Source organism: Ruditapes philippinarum, unplaced genomic scaffold (genome assembly GCF_026571515.1).
Source record: "Ruditapes philippinarum isolate M1 unplaced genomic scaffold, ASM2657151v2 ctg3411_1_1_1_1, whole genome shotgun sequence".
NCBI classification, from domain to species: Eukaryota; Metazoa; Mollusca; class Bivalvia; order Venerida; family Veneridae; genus Ruditapes; species Ruditapes philippinarum.
The window spans coordinates 283,083-305,790 of record NW_026857581.1 but is presented as its reverse complement, the minus strand read 5'-3'; the positions used below and the strand labels follow the sequence as shown (position 1 = coordinate 305,790).

Genomic DNA, 22,708 nt, shown 5'->3' with positions numbered 1-22,708 from the left:
AAATGTACAAGTATCCATTTACCCACAGTTCAGCCTGTGATCAATAGTCCTGAAGACTGATATATTCTAGAGCTGGTTTACATATGCCACTAACTCAGTTAAACAAATCTTCCTCATTGTAGTCAGAAACACACCCCTAGTATTGGCAGCGTTAATAGCATTTTAACACTTCAAATTATCATTGGACTTTTTTACAAATGTACCAGTAAGTCAGGCAAGTTAATAACACATATTTAATAAATGTTTCAAAACATGTTCACACAAGAATGTGCCTGAAATACATGGCTGCATTGCCTTTCTTAGAAAGTCCCTGGTCTGAAACCAGTCCTAAGATCATTACCAAGACAAAATGTCCTAACTTATGATTCAATGTTGTGACTCCTTCAATTTTTGAACAGCAATGCAGATGAACATTAACACATAGCAGATTCAAGCTTTTTTATAAAACTTTTCTCTGAACAATAAAATATTGACAACAAAGTTGGTCTTATGTCCCAAGACTGAGTGACTGTTATAAAACACAGTTCAGCTCATAACTACAACTGACCTCTGTAGACCTACATCGGAACATTACCTGATAGCAAAAATGTCTAAAACATGTGCTTTGTTTCTTTGGCTTTTATCTCAAATTTGTTGACATAAAATAAAAACAACACATACATTATGCCTAGATATTTTATTATGACAAATTGTTAATAGCATTTAACAATCAACATGTAGAGTAGAAAAAGACATGTTTTTAGAGAAGAATGCATATAAACTTACACTATGAGAGAATTGTAAGGCATTTTCCTAGTTAAGTTCCTATTGGTACAAATCTATGATATGTTAGGGTGATGTGTTTCACTTGATGAAAACTATTCTTACAACATGCATCCATTACATATTAAACTGTATGTTCCTTAAAAATTAATGCATAAACATATAAAAGAGATTAAAAGTACATGAAACACTTCTTGATACACAAAATACTAACCATTATAAATGTGTATGCATAAAATTACAATATGTATTTCATTATTATATATTGTAGTTAAAAACAATAAGGGATAATTATAAATATTGGGAGTATTCTTTATCTCTCTCAGTCTGCAGTTAATCAGAATATCACTATTCTAGAATTTCTACATGAACTGTTAGATGACATGTTACTAAGCTTCAATATGACCTACTAGAGACAACATCTGGTATTGATGTCTACAAGACTTTAGTATTACTACAACCATACTGACATATGATTTTTGATGTGCTTGGCATTTAAAAAGAAAATTAGAGATAAGAAGGAGTAAGCTGCCCAGACACTTAAAATAATTGTTTACAGATCAATATCCTTGCCATATAATATTTAACATGATGAAATAAACAAAATTTACCATATCTCAATACAGTATTATTTTTGTGTACTTATGGAAAGCAAAATGAAATTTTAAAAAATCCCAGTGAATTTCAACTGCATATAATTAGCTTAAAGGCATTACTTTGTACATTGAGAGAGTTAACTAACCAATCAGCTGGCCATCTAGTTGTACAATGATAACTAAATCTAAATCTGTAAAGGACATGCATAGACAATTCTTATTATGACGAAAAAATCTTAAACAATGACAACATTTACTTTACTATATTTACAGATAAAATACAGTCAGGTCTTCAGTTGCAATGTTTTTGTTTTCCAACTGAAATATTTGCATGATAAATATATCAGGTTTAAAATATCTAAAAATGAAGGCATGCACTGGGTGTAAACGAGATAAAACAAAATTCTAAATTAAAAGATTAAAACAATTATTAAACATGAATGACACATTATACAGAAATTATATCAAGTAAATCTTTATTCCTGCAGTCTGGGGTAAAAACTACAGACTGGGAGATCAAAGTTCATGTATATATAGGCAACTTTTCCACAAGAAGTAGATCTTATTTATGTAATTTTGTCTGAAAAGCGAACCAAAAATTCCAAAACCAAATTTTAGATATTATTTGGTACAGAACAAGATATACAATTCAATCATACATAAAAGTAGATAGGTCTAAGCAAATAAAAACTGGTTAAAAATGAAAAAATTCAGATCTGTGGCCAAATCCCAACAGTGTAACAATCTCCAGACAGTGTCATATATTGTACAACATCATGATCAAACCGACGGTCTATTTTTACAAGATTAACTTGTATGGTACAATTTGTCAGAGATAAAACATAGTAATATAGTAACATCAAAGAAGCATAACATAAATGATAGGGTGAAAAAAAAGTTAAACATGTTCAGAATTAGAAAGAAAAAGACATGAGACATAATTTGGACAACACATAAGTCAACATTTACTCCTCATTCTGTCACTACATGTCACTATACATGATTTTTTTTTTCACATACACTACAATTTACATTTAGACAAATAGCATTCAATTTAAAAGCATAAGAGGATTTCATTTATATGTAATAAACATGAATTGATATGCAATATACTTTTCTCTCCCTATTCTTTACAGTATGTTGGTGGTTTGCATGTGTTTTAGTAGTAATAAATTCAGAAATCATCAGGTATTCAATGTAACAAGACTTAGTGCTACTCAGGTCAAATTTTGTGTCAGTACTCCCTGTTCAGCACCTCACATGACTCAATCAAATCCACATTGAATGATTGATCAACAAATTCACTCTAAACATAATAAGCTTACAAAATATCCACTATCAAAGGCCTACACTTAAAATATATGACCAGTACACTTTTCTGTCTTTCCAATAACATTAGGAGGTAGACTGTATCAAGCATAGATAATTTTGCCATTTGATAAAAACAATCACTGTTCACATTGTTAGATAATATGAAACACAAACTGTAGGTTAGGATGTCAACATTGTAACAGCTCAAGGGGTAAAAGCGTAACAGCCAAGCATGTAACAATTTAGCGTGTAACAATTCCAGCAGAACAAACAGCTTACGTTACATAGATCTCAAGCACTCCATATTGCTGTTACTTCTTGTTCACTGAAACACAAAACAAAACATCTATATTAACTGCCATAAGTAAACTTTTCAACATATTCAATCGGCTTTTCCTCATACAAATACTGTATGTGTATTAGATTCACGAAAGCAAATTTTCATGGAAAGGTTCGTTTTAGATGTCTATACAAATATCTAATATAATTTAAGAAACTAGTGTAGAAATATTTGTGCTACACAAGAATTCCAAGATCACATTTAATGTATCTCAAAAACTACAGAAAATTGAAGGAAGCAATTTGTACACAAACAGTAGTCAAACTGCATCATTTTATTCATCTAATATTGGCAAACAGTGAATTGATAAGATTTTGAGTTACATCAAGATATGTCAAGAAATAATATCGCATCTTTAACACACATACAGTTACACAATATGACAAACTGTCACATGCTTTCAGTAGCTGAGACACTTAAAAACAGTGCAATGTGCTTTCTTTTCCTTTTAACAACTCTTTAACATCATAATCAGCTCTCCTTTAATACAAGTTAGGTACTTGAATTTCAAAACACCTTGTTTGTAAAGAGGTTTATCACTTAAATTTCAATAGAAATTACAGAATTTTTTTTATTTTCCTGATGAAAGGAAAACAAAGCTCATAAACCTCTATTTCATGGACAGCAGGCACACAAATAGAACCAATGACCTATCAGCTAGCTGGATAGTTTTTCTTAAATATAAATTTAAAAAAGTTGCCATGAACAAAAATATAACAAGGTGACACTTACATTCTTTGAGTGGTGAACTTGTTACTGTATTTTCAAGGTTCTCTTTAGCGTGCTGAAATGCCTTAGAGGAATCAAACTTCTTGGGAGGAGCTGATTTCTCCTCTAACTTCTGTATCCTACGTTTTTGTTTCACTGTCTGTAGTCTTAATGTCTCTATCTCCTAGAATTATATCATAAAAACTTAGTGTGTTTGTTTTATCTGTTACATGTGAAGAAAAAAATTCCCTAAAAAAACACACACAAATTCATTTAGTTCTTCAAGAATTTTCAATATTATGAGCAAGCAAAAATACAAAGTTGAAATATTAGAAATCAAACATCAAAAGAGATATTATTTTATTTCATAACATTGGTATGTACAGTTTTATTTCATAAATTATGTATAAATGTTTAAGTTATCAAAGCAGCATTCCTCCAGATTCATGCTAATTTTCAAAATTTTGAAAAACTATCGAAAAGTATAATACTATGAAAAGAACAAAGGAAAGTACTTTACACATTGCAAATGGCACCAACAATCCACATAAATTAACCAGACAGGTTAAAATATGGACAAATAGCCCTAAATACTATGTTAGTCACGCACTACAAGTTTATGGCAAAATCAGTATTAAATTGCACATGTAAATTATAACTCGAATCTTTAAATCTTTAATCTCTTTAATTTTCTCTATACCTAGTACATTTTCCTCAGGTAGACTTTCTTAAAATATTTTGACTAATCTGGAAGCATGCAGCGTTCAAATATCAGCAAAATTTAGCAATAGCCAACTGTTAAAATAAAGCCTTATTGAATCAGTGTACTACAAGTCAACAAGTTTCATCAGAATATATATACCTACCTGTTTTAATGCAAAATTTTCATTTTTTATTTTTTCAATATGCTTTATCTTCTGTTTATGATTTTGATGACTTAGAAGATCCACATAACTCTTTCCTAGTCTCTCCATCTCTGCCCGAGTGTCTTTACTCTGCCCTGTAATTATATATATATTGAAGACATTTCTACGACTGATATTTTTTTCTTTATTTCAGAATATTTCTCAACAAATAATGAGTGGAAGAAAATATTTTAATATCTAAAATTGATAATTGTTTGTTTAATTATATATCTATCATGTATTAAATAAGGCTTTATAATATCAATACAATTATCATTTTCTTTCACAGCAAGTAAAGAGTGTATGCTTACATCTGATGGAAAGGAAGTAATAAATAAAACACATTCATTATAAGATTACCAAGAAGAAGTTGTTTTTCCATCTCATAGGAATCAATCTGATCCATAAAAGGTTCAACTTTAGCCTGGAGTTCCTCATACAACTTCTTATAGCTAAAACAAAAAAATCATAGAAAAATTGCTTCAATTCAAAAACTCTTAAACACAATTATTAAAGACAGCAAATTTTATTTAACATTCATAACATGTATGACTGTAATGATAGATAGGAATATTGCTGTGAATTTTGAAATAATATGAAATAAAAATAAATCAATCAAAAATCAATTAATAATCAATATTACAAAAAAAGTAAAATAAGTTATCTTTAAACAAATACAACAAGGGTAATTAGATAAGTATTTGTATCTATGAATTCCCTAACATACAGTATTTTTTGTTAAAATGTATTACGTTTTATGGACCTCATGTTGTTATGACAAAGTTGATAGATCCTTACTCTGACCTTTAATTTGAATAACAATAGATTTAACCACATACATGGACATATGCTTTTTTGTTAACAAACATGTTGTGGTGAAATTCTTATTGTATCGTTAGAATTAGACAGGTCAAAGTTGTATGCATACAATCAGATTCTCGAAATGATTATGTAACAACTTACTGGTCAACTTCATTTTGTAGCTCCTCGGTACTGCTATTGTTTTCTAGCTGAGATTTCAGACCTTGTATTTCCTCCTCATGTCTTACATCAGCAGCTTCACTCTCTCTGTAATATATACCATATTGTCTACATTCTCTGACTATACTCATCATTATAATAACATTAAACACAACAAGGGAAATCATCAGTAAATTTATGTTTTTTTAAATTGTTGTGCAAGTTCAAGAAAATTTTCAATTTTGCAGCCACAAGGTCTTTCTTTGAAGTTCATCTGTCATGGAAGTACACAAAGGAATAAAACAGAACATACATCACACTTACTTTCTAACTTTCATGCAAGAGCGACAAAACCCAATCCAAATAAATTTTGTTTGATTTTTTTTAAAGTTACACTGTCACTGTACTGTTAAGGTCCTTAATTTAGTTCAATAACTAACACATATTTCTATCATGATCTGTAGTTCTGTACAAAATCTCTACAAACTTCAGCAATCAACATATTTAATCATACCATAAAAGATAATGAACACTGCATTCATCATTCAAATTAGAGATATGATGTTGTATATGTCAAAGCAAATACATGTTTAATAACAGGGTCCGTACTCTCATTGACTGAAAGGGGTGGATGGACCCTCATTAAGCCTTGAATACATGTTTAATAATCAAACACAGAACCTATCTCATCTCAAAGATTAACATAATATCTTTTGTAAAGTTTATAAATTCAAGCCTTTACAATTTCGCAATACAAGAAAATAGTTCATATCAAACTAATGTTAAATTTTCAAGTCTCTGAATCAGTTTATAGAAATAACATATGTCTTTTAAATCTTATGGCATTCTTTCATATTATACAGAAATCTTAATCACTTTGAAACCAGCTTGTTTCCCTGAGTAAACAATTTAACTATGTTATTGGGAAAGAATTATTACTAATGTGTTAGTAAAAACAAGTATGGGAAAACTACAATCAAATACACAACATACTATATAACATGATATATAATAAAGCAGGGTCACTCAAGCTGTCTAATGTTATGAAAGTTTGTGCTAGCAAATCATGCAAGTGATCTAGTAAAAACTTACAACTTTTATATAAAACAATGCTCAGATTGCTTCCCAAGGCATTACAAATTTTATGTCGAGAATAACTTTAATATATATCTGAATAAACAACTAAACAGACTGGTGTAATCATGACAGGACAGAATTTTCACATTTTAATCATTAATTCATGACAGAAGCAAAACACATGGGAAACAGCCTCAACAAATTACATATAAACATATATAAAGATTGGTGCAATGCATCATGGGAAACAAGCTGGGTACCAAACAATACTCTCACCTATATGATGTTGGTTGTTTCTCAACAATCTGGTACCCAGTAAAGGTAACACAGATTAACTTCTCATAAAGGTAGTTGCTATACCTGAGGGGGCAGTGAGTCATTCATTATTTTGTCAATAAGGCATATCATATGTTTGCATATTACATTAAAGAATTCTGCCAAGGATAAAAATTGAGAAAATGGTTCTTGTATTGGATTATTATCAGACTACTAGTGTAAACATCTTATATACAAGGTTGCAGTCATCTAAGCAGGAGTTTCTAAATTTCATATAAAAACAATCAAGGTTATTTAAAACTTCTCCAAATAGGTGAATAAAGAGCGGAAAATAAGTTGACCCAGACACTGTTAGTAACATAAAATACATAAAGCATCTAGAACTTGCAAATATTAACTATCAAAATCTTACACTCTTAATGAGCAGAGTTGGGTAAAAAACACATAACTAGTGAATTAAAAACTTAGTAACGGCTTAACATTTTTTATCGAAAAAATGTCAATATCAAAATTTTTCAATTAGTCATAATGACTTACGTCATCTATTTTAGTCATTTAGAACTTTATATTAACAATGATTATACACTGAGATAAACAATAATCAACATAACATAAATAGTTCTTGATGCTAATCAAATACACCTTTCTGAACTTACACAAATCAAACAACAAAATCAGTATTTTGAAACTACTAACAGAAACCAAGAACAATAATCTGAAAGCTACTAAGCCCTATAACACCATGTCGTTAAAATACTAGTGATACTTATTATTGCCAATAATCAGTGACTTACTTTCTAAGTGATTCTACACGTTCCTGGAGATCTACAGCCTCTCTAGCTGCCATAGTCAGCTCAATATCATAATCTTCACACTTCTGCTGTAACTCCTCACACTCTTCACACTTCCTGTAATTATACAATTATCATTCCACTATGTTATATAGGAACACAAAGACACAATTTGTATAACATTTTCACTCAAAAAAGTGAAGTCATTTAAAGAGGAAAGCTTTTTAAAACTATGATTTTCATGTTATATTGAACAAGACTTACATGATAACTTTTCTTCCAAGACGTTGAGGCTTTGATAGATAAATAATAAATAGTGCACATGGATAATATGTCGGGGAGATCTCAATCTGACTAAAGTTCAGATCTAATTTCTTCCATGTAGATCTGATTACCACCGTAAATGTGTCGCCTTCTTTATAATTTGGATTTCCCGAAAAACTATTTTAAGTCATGCAATCGAACCTGTTTTTATACAGGCATTAGAAGAAGTATCAAAATACTGTTATCTGTGGAAGTTGTTGCTTTTTTTTAGACAAAAAAAATAATTTTTAACAAATCAACTTGAAATAATAGAATCAATTTTTAATGGGCAAGATTTTTTTTCAGTTTACCTGTCAGCTTTATGGGCAATGCCATGTTTATTCTCGAAATCATAAAAATTACCTACTCAGTATTGGTTTTCCAAAATTTACATTAGAAACTGCATCGTTTTCAAAATAATGAAAGCTCGCCAATGATAGGTTGTTTGAAAGACCACGAGAAGTTGACTACCTATTAGCGGATGTCAGATCCTTATACAAAGCATTATCTAGGAGCTGATTTTAATCAGCTTGGGGACATCTTGACTGTAACTTACAATATATATACTTTTCTATTTTTTCTAATTACCATCTCTATAGATTAAACAATTTTCATGCCATTTATCAGGTTGAGTTTTAATGAGTGAAAGTTATATGACAATACTTAATTTTACTACTGATGGAATACCAATAATTGTCCTCCCTAACTTCAGGCATTAGAGGGTTACATAATAGAACCTTCAATCAATCTACCAGTTGCAGGCAATTCTAACAGCTTATTTATAATTCAAAAGGACCCACAGCAATTAGAGAGAAGTGCTTTTCAGTATATGATCTCAACCACTTATCAACTAAACTTCCTTAGTAACCATTTTACTTCTTCTTTAAAATTTATGTAACTTTTACAAAAACTAGAAATGTGTTCATAGGACATGCATGCATAATAATGATGTTACAGAAGACATATGTATATCATAAAGAAGACTATAGATAAATGATTTACATTTGTAAATGCTCATTGTAGTCCTCTATTTGTTGTTTATAATTGGACACCTGTTGTGATGACAAGGTTAATTGTTTCTCTTGTTCCCTACATTTCTCTAACACTTCATCACACTCACTTGTTTTCCTGAAATAAAAATATTACTTATAGTTGTATAGATAAACTAATAAAATATTTATAATAAACTGATACAAGAAAGATATCAGAATGTAATTTAGAATGTGATAGTGGATGTGTCCTAAAAAACTAGTCAAACCTGTAGACAAGTCTTAGGAAGTTAAAGAAAAATTGCAAGTTCAAAAAAGATTTCTGAAAACAGGTACACTTCAAACCATTTGTTGCCATCAAGTTTCATATTTTCCCTTTAAAGTCTTCATTGACAGATATCTGTATAGTCTGTATAACCAGGGACCTTAAAATAAAATTTTCTCTAAATTTTAGCAGTAAAATGGTGGAGATATAGAGTACAGTTTACTTACGTTTTAAGTGAGAGATTAACCTGGTAAAGTTCTTGTGTAAGCTGGGCAACTTGTTCAGACAATGCTGACAAACTTTTATCCTTGGTGTTATTCTTCTTCACAAGTTCATCCCGCTCATTACACCGTCTGAAAATAAAATATAGATATGAACACAGGCAAATCTATATGCACCCTTGTTCACTCTATGTTGTAAAGCTATAAAAATCTGCTCCTTGCATATGATAACATATAAATATGAAAAATCCTGGCAAAATTGCAGAGGAAAAATTAGAAGATAGATATTACAGCTCCTATGTGACCTTTCAATGAAGATCGTGTTCAGTTTTGAAATACATGTATATCATATTAACACAACAATAATAAAACTAACAAAATACAATTATGTCTCTTAAAGAAATTTTAAACTTTAAAGTTTGATAATCGGACAAAGTCAGAACAGAAAGAAAACAGGAATGAAAAAAAAGCAATAGGGAAAAATAAATGCAGTTCTGGTAATGGACATACTTGATAAAATCAGCCCTTGTTTGTTGTAGACTACAATTCAAATCTTCAAAACTCTCTTTCTGTACTCGTAATTCCTCCACTAGAATTTCCTTTTCATTTGCAATATCATCGGAATCCTTACACTTACTGAAAATCAGCAACAAAAATTATTTACCATAAAAAATACACTAAATATATACTTGTATCAGGAAAATTGAAAATTCTTAGCAAAAAAACTTTAATATCAAAATTCATTATATATTTTCAAAAGGCATATGATTTCTTATTTCTGTTATTTTTTATTTTACCTTTGAATATACTCTTTTACAGTTTGCTATACATGTGTAAACAGTATGTGTAAACAATATATACAGAAAAATAGTTTTATGGCATGTTTTAAATTTAGGCTTTGATATCACAACAAAAATAGTAGTAACACTTTTTTTTCTTAAAAAAGAAAAGAAAGCCTGCAAACAGTGTAAACTTAAAAACAAAACTATTTAAACTGACCTATCATATGCAAGTTGTAAATCATCAAGCTGTGCTTGTTTGTCTTGGATGAGAACATCTTTCTGTTCAAGTTCCTCCTTCATCTTCGTGTTTTCTGTTTCCAGCTTCTTACTATCTGTTGTTGCCCTGTAAACATAAAGTTATCTCAAACTGTGGGTTACAACATTGGATATTTATCATTTCTATTCTAAATGGTCAAGGTCTTTTTTTCTTTTCTAAGTTCATTTCTAAATTCCTTTCATTTGAGGTCTTAACTTTAATGTCCAACATAAGAATGAAACAACATTTAGTATATAAGGAAGTATTACTGTGAAATCATCATTATTCGTGGGGCACGAATTTTCGTGGTTTTCGTGGATAGGTCAATCCACGAATTTAACACCCGACGAAATTTTATCCCACCAAACGCTTCTTACCATGTCTCTGTTCCATATATCACAACATGCGTCGGCGCTTTTCCGGCCGATATTTGTGGTATGAATGTATATTATAATCAGGTCAGTGACAAATTAAATCCATAAATAGTTTAACTTTGCAATATTTAAGAAACTTGAAAGAAAAATCGATTGTATGTCTTCAGTTTGCTGTCACAAATGTTCGTCGCATGTAAACATCAGGGGACTACTTGATCGTTGTAGGCTACTTGATTGTGTTAGCCAGAATACGTGACATAATCGAGTAAATATGGGAACCAAGTGCATTAATTATCCCCGATAAAACTTTTAACGACTAGTGTTTATATGATCCATTTAAATATATTTTTTTCAATATGTATTTGTGTGACTGCTATTCCGAAAATATCAAAGAAGCCGTCGTCTTTACACTAGATGCACACATACATGTATGTAACTGTATTGAGCCATTTACTGGTATTAATTTATATGCATATAAATTTACACAGTCGATGTGATGTAGTGTGTAGTTTTGGACTAATTCGGGGTGTTAACTTTTTTACTGGCTGGTTAAAAATTGGCAGATGTCGTATAATTTATGCGATGTTTACATTGGCGAATTATAGGGGCATATAATGGAGCTGCATATCATGTCACACAAAGGTGTTAATTGCAGTCAATTATCGGCAGTAATTGTGTTACTGCCAGAGGCCAGGATTAAATTTATTGACAAGAGCTGTGTTATATACACGGGGTAAGTAAAACAGCGCAGTGATTAAGTGAAATATTACTTTCCATTACTTTTTTTTTACAAGAAAATGAAAATCCACGAATTTAAGAACCCACGAAAATGCCTGTTTTGATAAAACCACGAAATTTCATGCCCACGAATACAAATGATTTCACAGTATTCTCTTAAATCTATGTAGCTGAATGACTGATGACACATTCTGTGCAAAAAAAAATCATGATTCAGAAACAAAGGTACCATCTACTTAACTACAAAATAGTTACTAATATTACATAACCATGGATGCAAGTTAAAAAACATCTGAAAACCCTGAATTTAGTATTATTTCCAATGGTTTTATATGGAAAAATGTGATTTCTAAGTAGGAAAAAACCCACAAAAAAAACCAGAATTTCATGCAAATGCCTGAAAGCTTGCACGCATGAAGTAACAGGTGTAATACATACGTATCTAACTTGGCCTGCATTGATTGTAACTGTGCTGCATTACTAAGCAGGTCTATTCCATATTGTTCCATATCTTTCTCTATTTGTTGTTTCTCCTTTCTCACTCTCTCAATCTCATCTTTACAATCAACAATTTCTTTCTGTGTTTCCTCTTTAACCTGTTCATTCTCCATCTCTAAAACTAAACATGAAATAGGACAGCATGAAAAAAGAGTTCATTAATTTTCTGGCAAAATCTGCAATAACCCTGAATCAAAGCTTCAGATAACTTGACAAAGTAGAACAGGATCCGGTTGTTCAAAACATTGGTTAGTGTTAACCAGTGGTTAAATTCATTATCCACTGGTTAAATTTTGTCTGTTGGATAAATTCTGTTGCTCAAAACTTATCCAGCGGATAAAATGCGTTATCCAGCGGTTAACTTTAACCAGTCCTATGACCACCGGATAATGCCCTTAACCAGTGGTTAGTCATCATCATTAAAACAGTAAAAATCATTAAAACTTGTTTAAAACCAGATTATTCTTAAAAATATATGTTTATTTTTCTTAACTAGAACATTTCATATAAAATGCATAGGATTAAATTGAAACATTTATGAAAAAAGTGCTTTTAGAACCCTTTTTCAATCTAAATTTGTTGTTGTTGTAGTTCAGAAAATTCAGTTAAACAGTCATAACTTTCTTATTCTTTAATAAAACATACAAGTGTTGGTACTCATTTTCTTAGTTAGAACATTTCTCATCTAATGGAAGTAATTTCAATTCAAAATTTGAAAAAAAATTGTTTTTGATTTTTTTCTTATGTGTGTCTAAGGGAAAATAAATCTATCAATACTTTAAGGTCTCTGATATACTTTTTGTTAAATTCCAAAAACAAGAAAGCACAAAACATGCAAAATTATTTTTTGGGAGCTTTTTGATTCTAATAAATTTATTATTCATCAAAAAATCAGCCATTTTGTTTCCAGAATCACTAACCAACCCTGTTGCATTGTGGTACTTAACCAGTGGATAAACACGCTATCCACTGGTTAGGTAGCCAGTGTACTATCCAACTGTCAAACAATGAAATTTTATTCACTGGATAGCTGGCCGCTGGATAAGGATTTAACCAGTGGATAAGTTATCCAGTGGTTAATTTTAACCAATGTTTTGAACAACCGGGTCCTGTTGTCTAATCTTCTAGCCAGAAACAACAGTCTTTATTCCACATGAATTACATTGTATTACACAAATATTTGTTTTGACTTCAAAATACTTAAATCACAAAAGATTTCTTTGAAAATTTGCAAATTAATGACTTGAGAAACACGAGAAATGTTACCTTTAATCCTGCACTGTAGTTTAGCAATTTCAATATCTAGTTCCGACTTATCTGTAAGCCAGTTGTCTAATTCATTGGCCATTTGATCTTTCTGTTCTCTCAAGCCTTCAACTTCTTCAGTAAGGGCAACAATCTTTGAATGTGTTTCCATTCTTTCTTTCTCCACTGCATTTGAATGCTCATCAAAATCAGCTTGAAATTTCTCCAAAGTTGTCTGTAATGTTTCATTTTGTTCAGATAGTTCAAATGCTCTTTTTTCAAATCCAGCTTTCTCAGTGTCAAGTGTTTCAATTCTTATCTTCAGTTCTGGTATTATTTCCATTGCTTTGTTTGCCTGAGAAACAGTTTCTTCAGACTCACATTTTACAATTTTCAATTGAGCCTCCAAGTGTCCAACCTCTGTATGCAATTGAGATTTCTCATAAACTAAATCACCCAGTTTGTTCTGTAACTGTACTAGCTCTGCTTTATCAGCATCAAGCTGGTTAGTTAACTCTTCAATCTTATTATCTGAAAGGGTTTTCTGATCTAACATATCCGTCTCCATCTTCTTAACTTTATCCTCAGTATCACCTAACATACTCTCTGCCCTTGACTTCTCAAACACTAACTGTTCCACTTGAATCAGAAATTGTTTTTTCTCTGTTTCCCAGTTTGCTTCAGCCTGTCTCAACATTTCTTCAAGTTTATCATTTTCTTCTTTTGTTCTACTCAACAATTCCCCAGTTTCCCTTAAAGTTGCTGCAAGATCTTCATTCTGGGCTTGAAGCTCAACAATTCTTTCGTGCAAATTTGCAGTTGTTTCATTAATCAAGGTTTCCCTTTCTTGAAGTGAGGATATTTTTTCTTCTGTTTCTCTACATTTGGTTTCATGTATGTTTTGTAATTCTGCAAGCTGTTGCTGAAGGATCAAGGTGCCTGCCTGTAACTCCTCAGAATTGGCTGTTAGCACCCTGGACATAAACAAAATTACATTAAAACGTCATTCAACAGTGACAATGATTAACAGTCTAACATAGAAAACACAATTCCAGACATAAAATATTCTTTCCCAACCTAACATCAATAAATTACGGGAAAAAGTTGTGTCTATAAAGACCAAATAAATATTCTTAGCATGAACCTACACAATTTGCCATATATTAAAGAGTAGAAAATTATATTATTGTATTGTATTGAATTTGTATTATAATCAACTTTACATGATGGCTGAAAATAAAATATAAATGAATAATTTGAAATAAAATCATAAATCTGTATGCTTGACTCTTAAACAGATGCCCAAGGGCAACATGTAGGGCCCACTGTCATATCTGACCTAAAGCGGTCCTTGTGAGAGAACACTGTCTTATGATGTTGATCATAGGTGCCAGGATTTTTGAAATTCCATGAACTAGTGGTAGACTTATGGTGCGGACAAACTGTTTGAGACCTTATTTTTGCCTGACCAATGTACACTAGCTCACACTGTAGACTCTTATATCATACCTAAGATGTTCTGTTCTATTTGCTTGTTCTGTAGACATCTGTTTTACTTGATCTTTCAAATTTTCATTGCTGTCCATTAAATTGTCTCTAAAATATAAAGGTAAAACACCACAAAATAAATGATTAAAACTATATTCTATTGAGAGAATTACATTTAAGAATGTGAATACTCCTCCCTGTCTATTATTCTCTGTCAATTGCTTACATATTTGTAAATATCTTGAATTTTTCTTTATTTTTACACTTAATAGGGCATAATGAAAATTATAATTAGCCATGTATTATATGCATAGCTTTTGTTAAAAGAGTGGACTACCATGAGCTATTGCAGGTTTCAGTCTAATTTCTCTCTTCTCTAATGTGTAAATTATCTACATGTGTATATATCTTGAATAAAATATGTTTGAATTAAGAATGTCCTCAAATTGCTGTGATATGCAGTCTTGCCTAGCTGTTTACTTGTGGCACAGGCCTGCCATTATAACAGCTTACAAGGTAGAATTTATAGAATGATCAACCAAGTTTGTAACAGAAAAACAATATGTCACTGCTACATTAATTATAAGAAAGAAAGTATTTTTTGTTTGTTTGATTTGGGTTTTATGTCACACTGACACAGTATAGGTCATTTGGCGACATTCCAGCTTTACTTGTGGAGGAAGACCTCAGGTGCACTTCCGTGCATTTTTTTAGGCACGAACGGGCACCTGAGTAGAACCACTGACGTTCCGTAAGCTAGCTAGATAGCTTCCTCAAATGAAAGAATCCAAAAGCCCAGTCAGATTCGAACCCACAGCGGTGAGGGGCAAGTGGTAAAGAAAGTATTACCTTGATCAAATTATGATGCGTAACTAAAACATTTTGTTAAACTAACAACTGAAAAGGTATTTTTTCTTAAATCAGTATGCTACATAGGCTTATCTAAGGTTGAACATACCTTTGTTCCTCTAACAACTTTCTGGCTTTAACCACTTCTTTTATTTCATTACGAACAGCTAGAATTTCTTCTTTAAGTTTCTTATTCTCTTCCATTACACCTGACATCTTGTTTTTCAATGCTTTTGTTGTGCTATTGCACTCTTCCACCGAACGTGCAGGCTTATGACTGGACCCCTGAAGTAACACCAAATTTTATTAAATACATATTTTTACACTCATATGCTGTTATTGTGACAATGCAATAGCTGACTTAAGTGGATTGCTAATACAAACATTTTTTCTTGCTGTTACTCATGAAATGATTTTCTGATTGGGTATAACTACAAAATGTATAATACTAGTACATTATACATAAACATTTAAACAATGAAATGTATGTTGATTATTATCAAAAAGTGATTTATTTCATGATTAATATCACATACAGTTGCCATCAAAAATATTGATCAAATCTGTTATTCCTCTAAAAAAAATCCCCGAAAAGCTATATATACACTACCTGTGGTGGCGGGAAGAGTTGTTTGACAGGTGTTTTACCATTGCTGATGGTGCTTGCATTTGCACCTGCACATACACCATCTACAAATAATACATTAAAATGCACATAAAGTTAACTTTTCAAAATTATCTCACCAGTGATTTTTTTCAATTTTCAAAACAACCTGAGGCTTTCTAAAGGTGAAAATATAGCTATATAATTCAGAAAAGGGGAAAATCAAATTCCAACAACTGAGAATGGAATTTACTCACACATTTTAAAAAAAAAATTCCAATTTCAATTCAATTTAACATGCACAGTACATAGCAGAGGCAAACTTCTAGCTGATGTAAGTCAGCTGTTGTTATGTCATAATTCTGCAGTTTTCTGTCTTCAAAATTTTTAACATTCACATTTCAAAGCCATCTTTTGAGTAGATTTATTTGGTAAAGAAACTGGTAATACATCACATAGTACTGAGGCACAGCCTTCATGAAGGAACCATAAAATGTTTTTTTTCTTTTCTTTCAATTCATACTGAATTAAAGTATTATTTCAAGCTTGTCTTTTCCTTACTAAAATGAGCATTTATTTTATGTATTCTGACAAACGCTTTAAAAGGTATAAAGCATTATTTTTTAAAAATATTTTATAAACTATATAAGGGTAAAATTATGTTGTAACAATCTTATGGTTGATTCTCTAAGAGTTGAAACATAGAATATCTACACCCATAACTGTCTACTGTACATAAAATAAAATGTTCCAGAAAAAAATATTTAATATAATTATGCTGGTATTCAAAGTAGGAGTTTAACCATTCAGTAATGCTTTCTGACATGCTTCATTCCCTTTTACGGAAATAAAGAAACATACTTTTTTCATACAGATATTTTGGGTTGTTGTTTTTTTCAAAATTCAAAATATCATTAATTTGTTAACTTCAGGTAATATACCCAATGTAGCTTTAAACATTTTACTTGCAAAATTTACCTTTAGGATTTTTAAACCTTTCAGATTTATCTACTACAAATCCACGAGCTTTATCTTTTTGCTTCGGGTCATATGAACCAGGAGGTGGGGCACATCCTGAAACATAAAATATAAATATATACAATTAATAATCATCACATAGAAAAACAAGAGCCCGGTTTGAACACAGTTTGCACAGAGTGATGCTTCCCGAAAAGGTTTTGGACATAGGAAAATACACCTCTTGTAGTTTCAGAGTTATGTCCATGGACAAAGTTCAAAGTGCAATAATTCAAATATTAGGCAAGGCAGAAATACTGTTCTTTGCACTGGACTTCTAATTAATGAGATCTATCTACTTACAAAGTTTCTTTTTGATATCTCTTATGGTTTCCCAGTTAAGTCCCAGACAAAGTAATGAAAGTTCAAAACGTAAAAATTAACAAAGGGCAATAACTCCAAAAAAATTAGGCATGGCAGAGTAATGGTTCTTGTGCATGGCACATCTACCAAATAAGTTCTATCTACCTACAAAGTTCCATGCTGACATCTTTTATAATTTTAAACAGTTATGTTCCTGACAAAGTGTAAAAATGAACAAAGGGCAATAATTCCAAAATTAGGCAAGGCAGGGTTACAGTTTTTGTGCACTGCATATCTACCAATTAAGATCTATCTACCTACAAAGATTCAGGTTGATATCTCTTATAGTTTTAGAGTTATGTCCCCGACAAGATTTTTCTAATAGGGGAGATAATTCAACAAGAGCTGTCACAGGAGACAGCGAAGCTCGACTAATAAAATACTGGTTGCAGTAAGGAGGACAAAACTATGAAAGAAAAATCAATTATGTATAACTATGTATTAAGTTATAGTAAAAAAATAACATTTGTTAACATAAAGTCCAAGATCAAGAGGAATGATTCTTGAAATAGTCACGCTAGAGTTATGAACCTTGTCACACAACATGTGTGTAATGATAAGAAATATATATTTAAAGTTTGAAGTAGATACCTTAAAAAGTAAAGAAGTTATAATATTTCTTAAAGAAAATCCTAAGTTCAAAGAGAGATAAATCTGTAAATATTGCTTCAAGAGTTATGAACATTGTCACATAAATGTAATTGATGATAAGGAATAAGTATTTGAAGTTTGAGGTAGATACCTTTAAAAATAAAATAGTTATTGTAATACTCATTTTTCTAGTAAAAAAAATCAAAGTTTATGGGGAAATAATTCTTGCAATTTTGGTGCTAGAGTTATGAACCTTGTCACATAAGATGGGGATGATGATAAGGTACATATATTTGAAGTATGAGGTTGATCCCTTAAGAAATAAAGAAGAAACAGTAAAAAATAGTATTTTTTGAGGAAAATTCTAAGTTCAAGGGGAGATAAATCTAAAAATATTGGTGCTAGAGTTATGAACCTTGTCACATAAGATGTGGATGATGATAAGGTACATATATTTGAAGTATGAAGTTGATCCCTTTAGAAATAAATAAGTAACAGTAAAAAATAATATTTTTTAAGGAAAATTCTAAGTTCAAGGGGAGATAAATCTGAATATATTGGTGCTAGAGTTATGAACCTTGTCACATAAGATGTGGTTGAAGATAAGGAACATATATTTGAAGTTTGAAGTTGATACCTTAAGAAATGACAAAGTTATAGTGAAAAAAAATTATGGGAGTTACTGCCCTTTAATCTGAAATCTGGACACGGACGCCGACACCGGGGCGAGAAGGACAGCTCTCCATATACTTCGTATAGTCGAGCTAAAAATCGGGCAAAATAGAGTTATGGTTCTTTGACACTGCACTCTGCCTCAAAGCCCACTACCTTTGTCTGAAGTTTAAACAAATTATCTCCAAGAGTTTTCAAGTTATGCTCCAGGGACAGAAGGAAAAGGCCCTGACTATATGCTTTCCCTCCGAGGAGCATAAAAAGAAAAACATGTGCATATATTGATATATATTTGATCCAAAAAGTTAAATAAAGTATCTAGCAAGTACATGAGAGCTATTCAGCCACAAAATTTTGAGCTGATATCTCCTTAAGATTGGGAGTAATAGCCTGCTAAAAAATAAAAATTGCAAGTTAACATTTATAGACAAAGGAGGGCAGTAACTCCCACAAAAAATATGTACTGACTTGTCATTCCTGTCAACTGCATTCCTTTTTACTGTGATCTATCCTCCAGTAAAGTTTCAAATTAATATCTCTACAGAAACAAAGGGCAGTTACTAATAAAAATCAAAGCACTGAATTTGTTTTAGTTTAATTTAACCATATTTTATTGCCTATATAGTATAGTATACATGCAAATATACACACAAAATAGAACAAGAAAACAAAAGCAAATGGGTTAGGCAACAAGTTCTTACAACATTACATAAATTTAAGCCCTTCTCAGGTAATTACCATTCTCAGTGAATTTGTTGGAGTCACAAAAAAAGCATTATTTTTTATAACCGTTCTTTTGTCGTGACACTGTGTATGACAATATTGAGTACTGAAGTATCAGATTTATTCTTTTTAAAATAAGTATTCATATCTCAGCCACTATAAAATCAAAGGCCTTCAATATTTTAACTCTGATATTAATTCGAGAGTTAACCTTACTCATTGCAGAAAGTTAGTTGTTGTAGACTAAGAGAGATCATATTAACAGAAATACACATGTAAAAGGAAACCAATCAATATGACAAAAAAAATCATAGTCATCCTTCACAATCCTGCCACACTATTCTCTGCCCATAACATTTTTTGTACATCAGACTAATTTTTATTGCAAAAATGTGACCCTTAGTACAAGGTTTTGTATTTTTCTATTTCATATAACAATTAATAGACCCCATGGACTGCCTTGGACTGAAATTTTAGGGAGAAGTTACTATTCCCTTCTTGAATAATAGCGAGAAGTTTTTTTAATTTAGGGAGATGTGATGCTTACATGTAACATCTCATCAAATCAATCTATAACATTGGATTTGTTGTGTTTTTTTTTTCAATTTTATTGCACAAATTAGAATTACTAGAATTGTGTATGTCTATATAACAAGTATGATATGTAACCATGCATATAAAAATATACTTGTATACTTTATTGCATATACATATAAAATGAAGTTATGAACAAATTGTTAAGTAATTTTGTATCACCAATTAAGTTTTATGTTACACCCATAGATAAGATTAAATTTATTGACAAGCGCAATGTGATGTGTAAAGGATTTCAGGACTTTGCATCTCCTGGACATTTCGGCCTCAAAACCCTGGTCCAGATACCGTGTAAAGACCTGTATGTAGGGAAAGCAAAAAAAGTGTGGCAAAGTCAATTTCGCTTAAATGTTCCAGGGCGCCTCGAATTTAACTCTTTTGGACAAATTTCTAACTAGCTAAAACTGAATTCAACTAGCACTTTTTTTTATTTCTGCATAAAAGGTTTAAACATATTGTGTGACAGCTGACATAATCATGAAATTGGGCATGAAAAAAATTATAATACTTCAATTTTAAGTTTAATTATTTGATGTGCTGAAAGACAAAGTTGTTGCTGGATATAGAAAATAACAAAATTAAAATTGTAATTTATTTGGACTGCCCGGGGTACCAATCAGCAACGTAACTTTCTACTCAAAAACTTGATTTAGGGGACAGGAATTTTTATCAAATGTCAATCTCCATGTAAAAAAATAATAATGCAATATTGTCGCCATACTGACAATGTCCGGTCTGGATTATGCGCACAACAATCGGCGCAAAATATTTTGGCAACATTTCCATCGTCATTGAGTTTGTACGTAAGACTGATGTGCAGTTCTTTCTTCCATTTTTAAACTGTTTTAACTGAAGGTCTGATTGTCTTTCTTTTGATAGCCTGTGAAGACAGCAAGTGCGTGCATTGTTTATAACTCGGCTACCTGCGAATATTACGCCCATTCATATTTCGGATTTTCCTGACGAGCGTATTCTGTTTTTTCTTCAACTCGCAAAAAATTGCGAGTAGTCATAAATCTAACTTGCAAAATCATTTTTCAACAAGCATTTTGCGAGTGTTAAATTGGAGCCCTGTGTTCAAACTTAGGCATCTATTTTTTCTTAGTTTCTTAGTCAATCAAATCACCCTGTTGAGGGACCCTACATTATCTTACGTCTCAACTTCAACTACTCCATGGCATGCAAGACTGCACCATTCCTGTATAAAATGATTACTTCCTAGGCATTGACTTCTGTGCACACATCCTTTCACCAGTCATAAATTATTTAAAAATTATAACAAATAACATGAATCGAAATAATTTATTTTTGGCAGTGATAAATAAGGACGATATCTTCCTCGTGTGGCACTTACCTTGGATTTCGTTGAATCTTTTAACGTTTGCTCGAGGGAAAGACATAGTTTTTATAATTTGATTTGGGAACGATACTAAAATAAAAGATTTAATACGAGAGTTAAAAATTTACATATTCTCCGCCAATGAATTTGAAAACAATTTGATTGAACCAATCAGGACGATTTTCTATCGGCTATGTCTAAACAATATTCAAAATAGCATTATCATCCATCGGGGAGCGTTTAGTATTTTGAACACTGCTAAATATTTTCCTTCTATATTTTATAGGAAACTATGAACTACGTGGAAGGTTGCAAAATTCAAAAAAATATATTTATGTGATATAAAAGCACATTTATATTGTATAATCCTATATCTATGTTGTGAAAAATGAATATTTATGTAGAAAAATACTGCATTTGTATTGTATAAAAATTTTAAGTTATAGTCATTCAAAACATATACAATATATAAATGCTGAATTTTACCATATAGATATTTATTTTTTGCATCATTAATGAATTTTTTTTTTAAATATAAAAACATATCACATAAAAAATTTTTTTTTGAATTTTGCAACATTCCATTTGCCATTTTTGCAATGTATCTAATATTTTATGCTTTTGCATAAAAAAAAATGCTCAATATCACATGCAGATAAAATCCTGACCAGTTCCTTTATAGACTTCATGGTTAAACTTATCCTCCAGGACCTTAACTGGAAAAAACATATATTCAGCAAATGTGAACAGGACACTGGGCGTAATTAAACATAATGTCATTATTACTACTACTACTACTACTACTACTACTACTACTACTACTACTACTACTACTACTACTTCTATTACTACTACTACTACTACTACTAATAATAATAATAACTTTATTTTGAGAAGGTGACATATTAAGAGTACATAATAAACATACAACTTATTTCCAATATGGCCTTCTATACATAAATAAACAGAAAACAGAAATAACAATAAACAGCATTATAATTACGACAAATACTTGCAAAATACATAGCATTTTTGTGGATTATAAATAATAACTTATAGAAATTAGTATCT

General features: G+C 31.0%; 1 protein-coding gene across 2 annotated transcripts; it reads right to left on the bottom strand.

Annotated features, from left to right (window-relative positions):
* Window positions 1-663: 663 nt before the first annotated feature.
* On the bottom strand, window positions 664-21,808 carry LOC132750226 (hyaluronan mediated motility receptor-like). Of its 2 annotated transcripts, XM_060740169.1 has the most exons (18): window positions 21,653-21,808; window positions 17,317-17,412; window positions 16,345-16,424; window positions 15,844-16,019; window positions 14,907-14,993; window positions 13,419-14,371; window positions 12,093-12,273; window positions 10,504-10,629; window positions 10,015-10,140; window positions 9,511-9,636; window positions 9,032-9,157; window positions 7,730-7,843; window positions 6,936-7,019; window positions 5,586-5,690; window positions 4,983-5,074; window positions 4,584-4,717; window positions 3,742-3,901; window positions 664-2,994 (listed from the first exon to the last, which is right to left on the bottom strand). In XM_060740169.1, the coding sequence occupies exons 1-18, from the start codon at window positions 21,696-21,698 to the stop codon at window positions 2,981-2,983; spliced, it is 2,826 nt and encodes a 941-aa protein (XP_060596152.1). In that variant the 5' UTR covers window positions 21,699-21,808; the 3' UTR covers window positions 664-2,980. The 2 variants fall into 2 exon arrangements, with proteins under 2 accessions (XP_060596152.1, XP_060596153.1); XM_060740170.1 differs by lacking the exon at window positions 6,936-7,019.
* Between the last annotated feature and the right edge of the window lie 900 nt (window positions 21,809-22,708).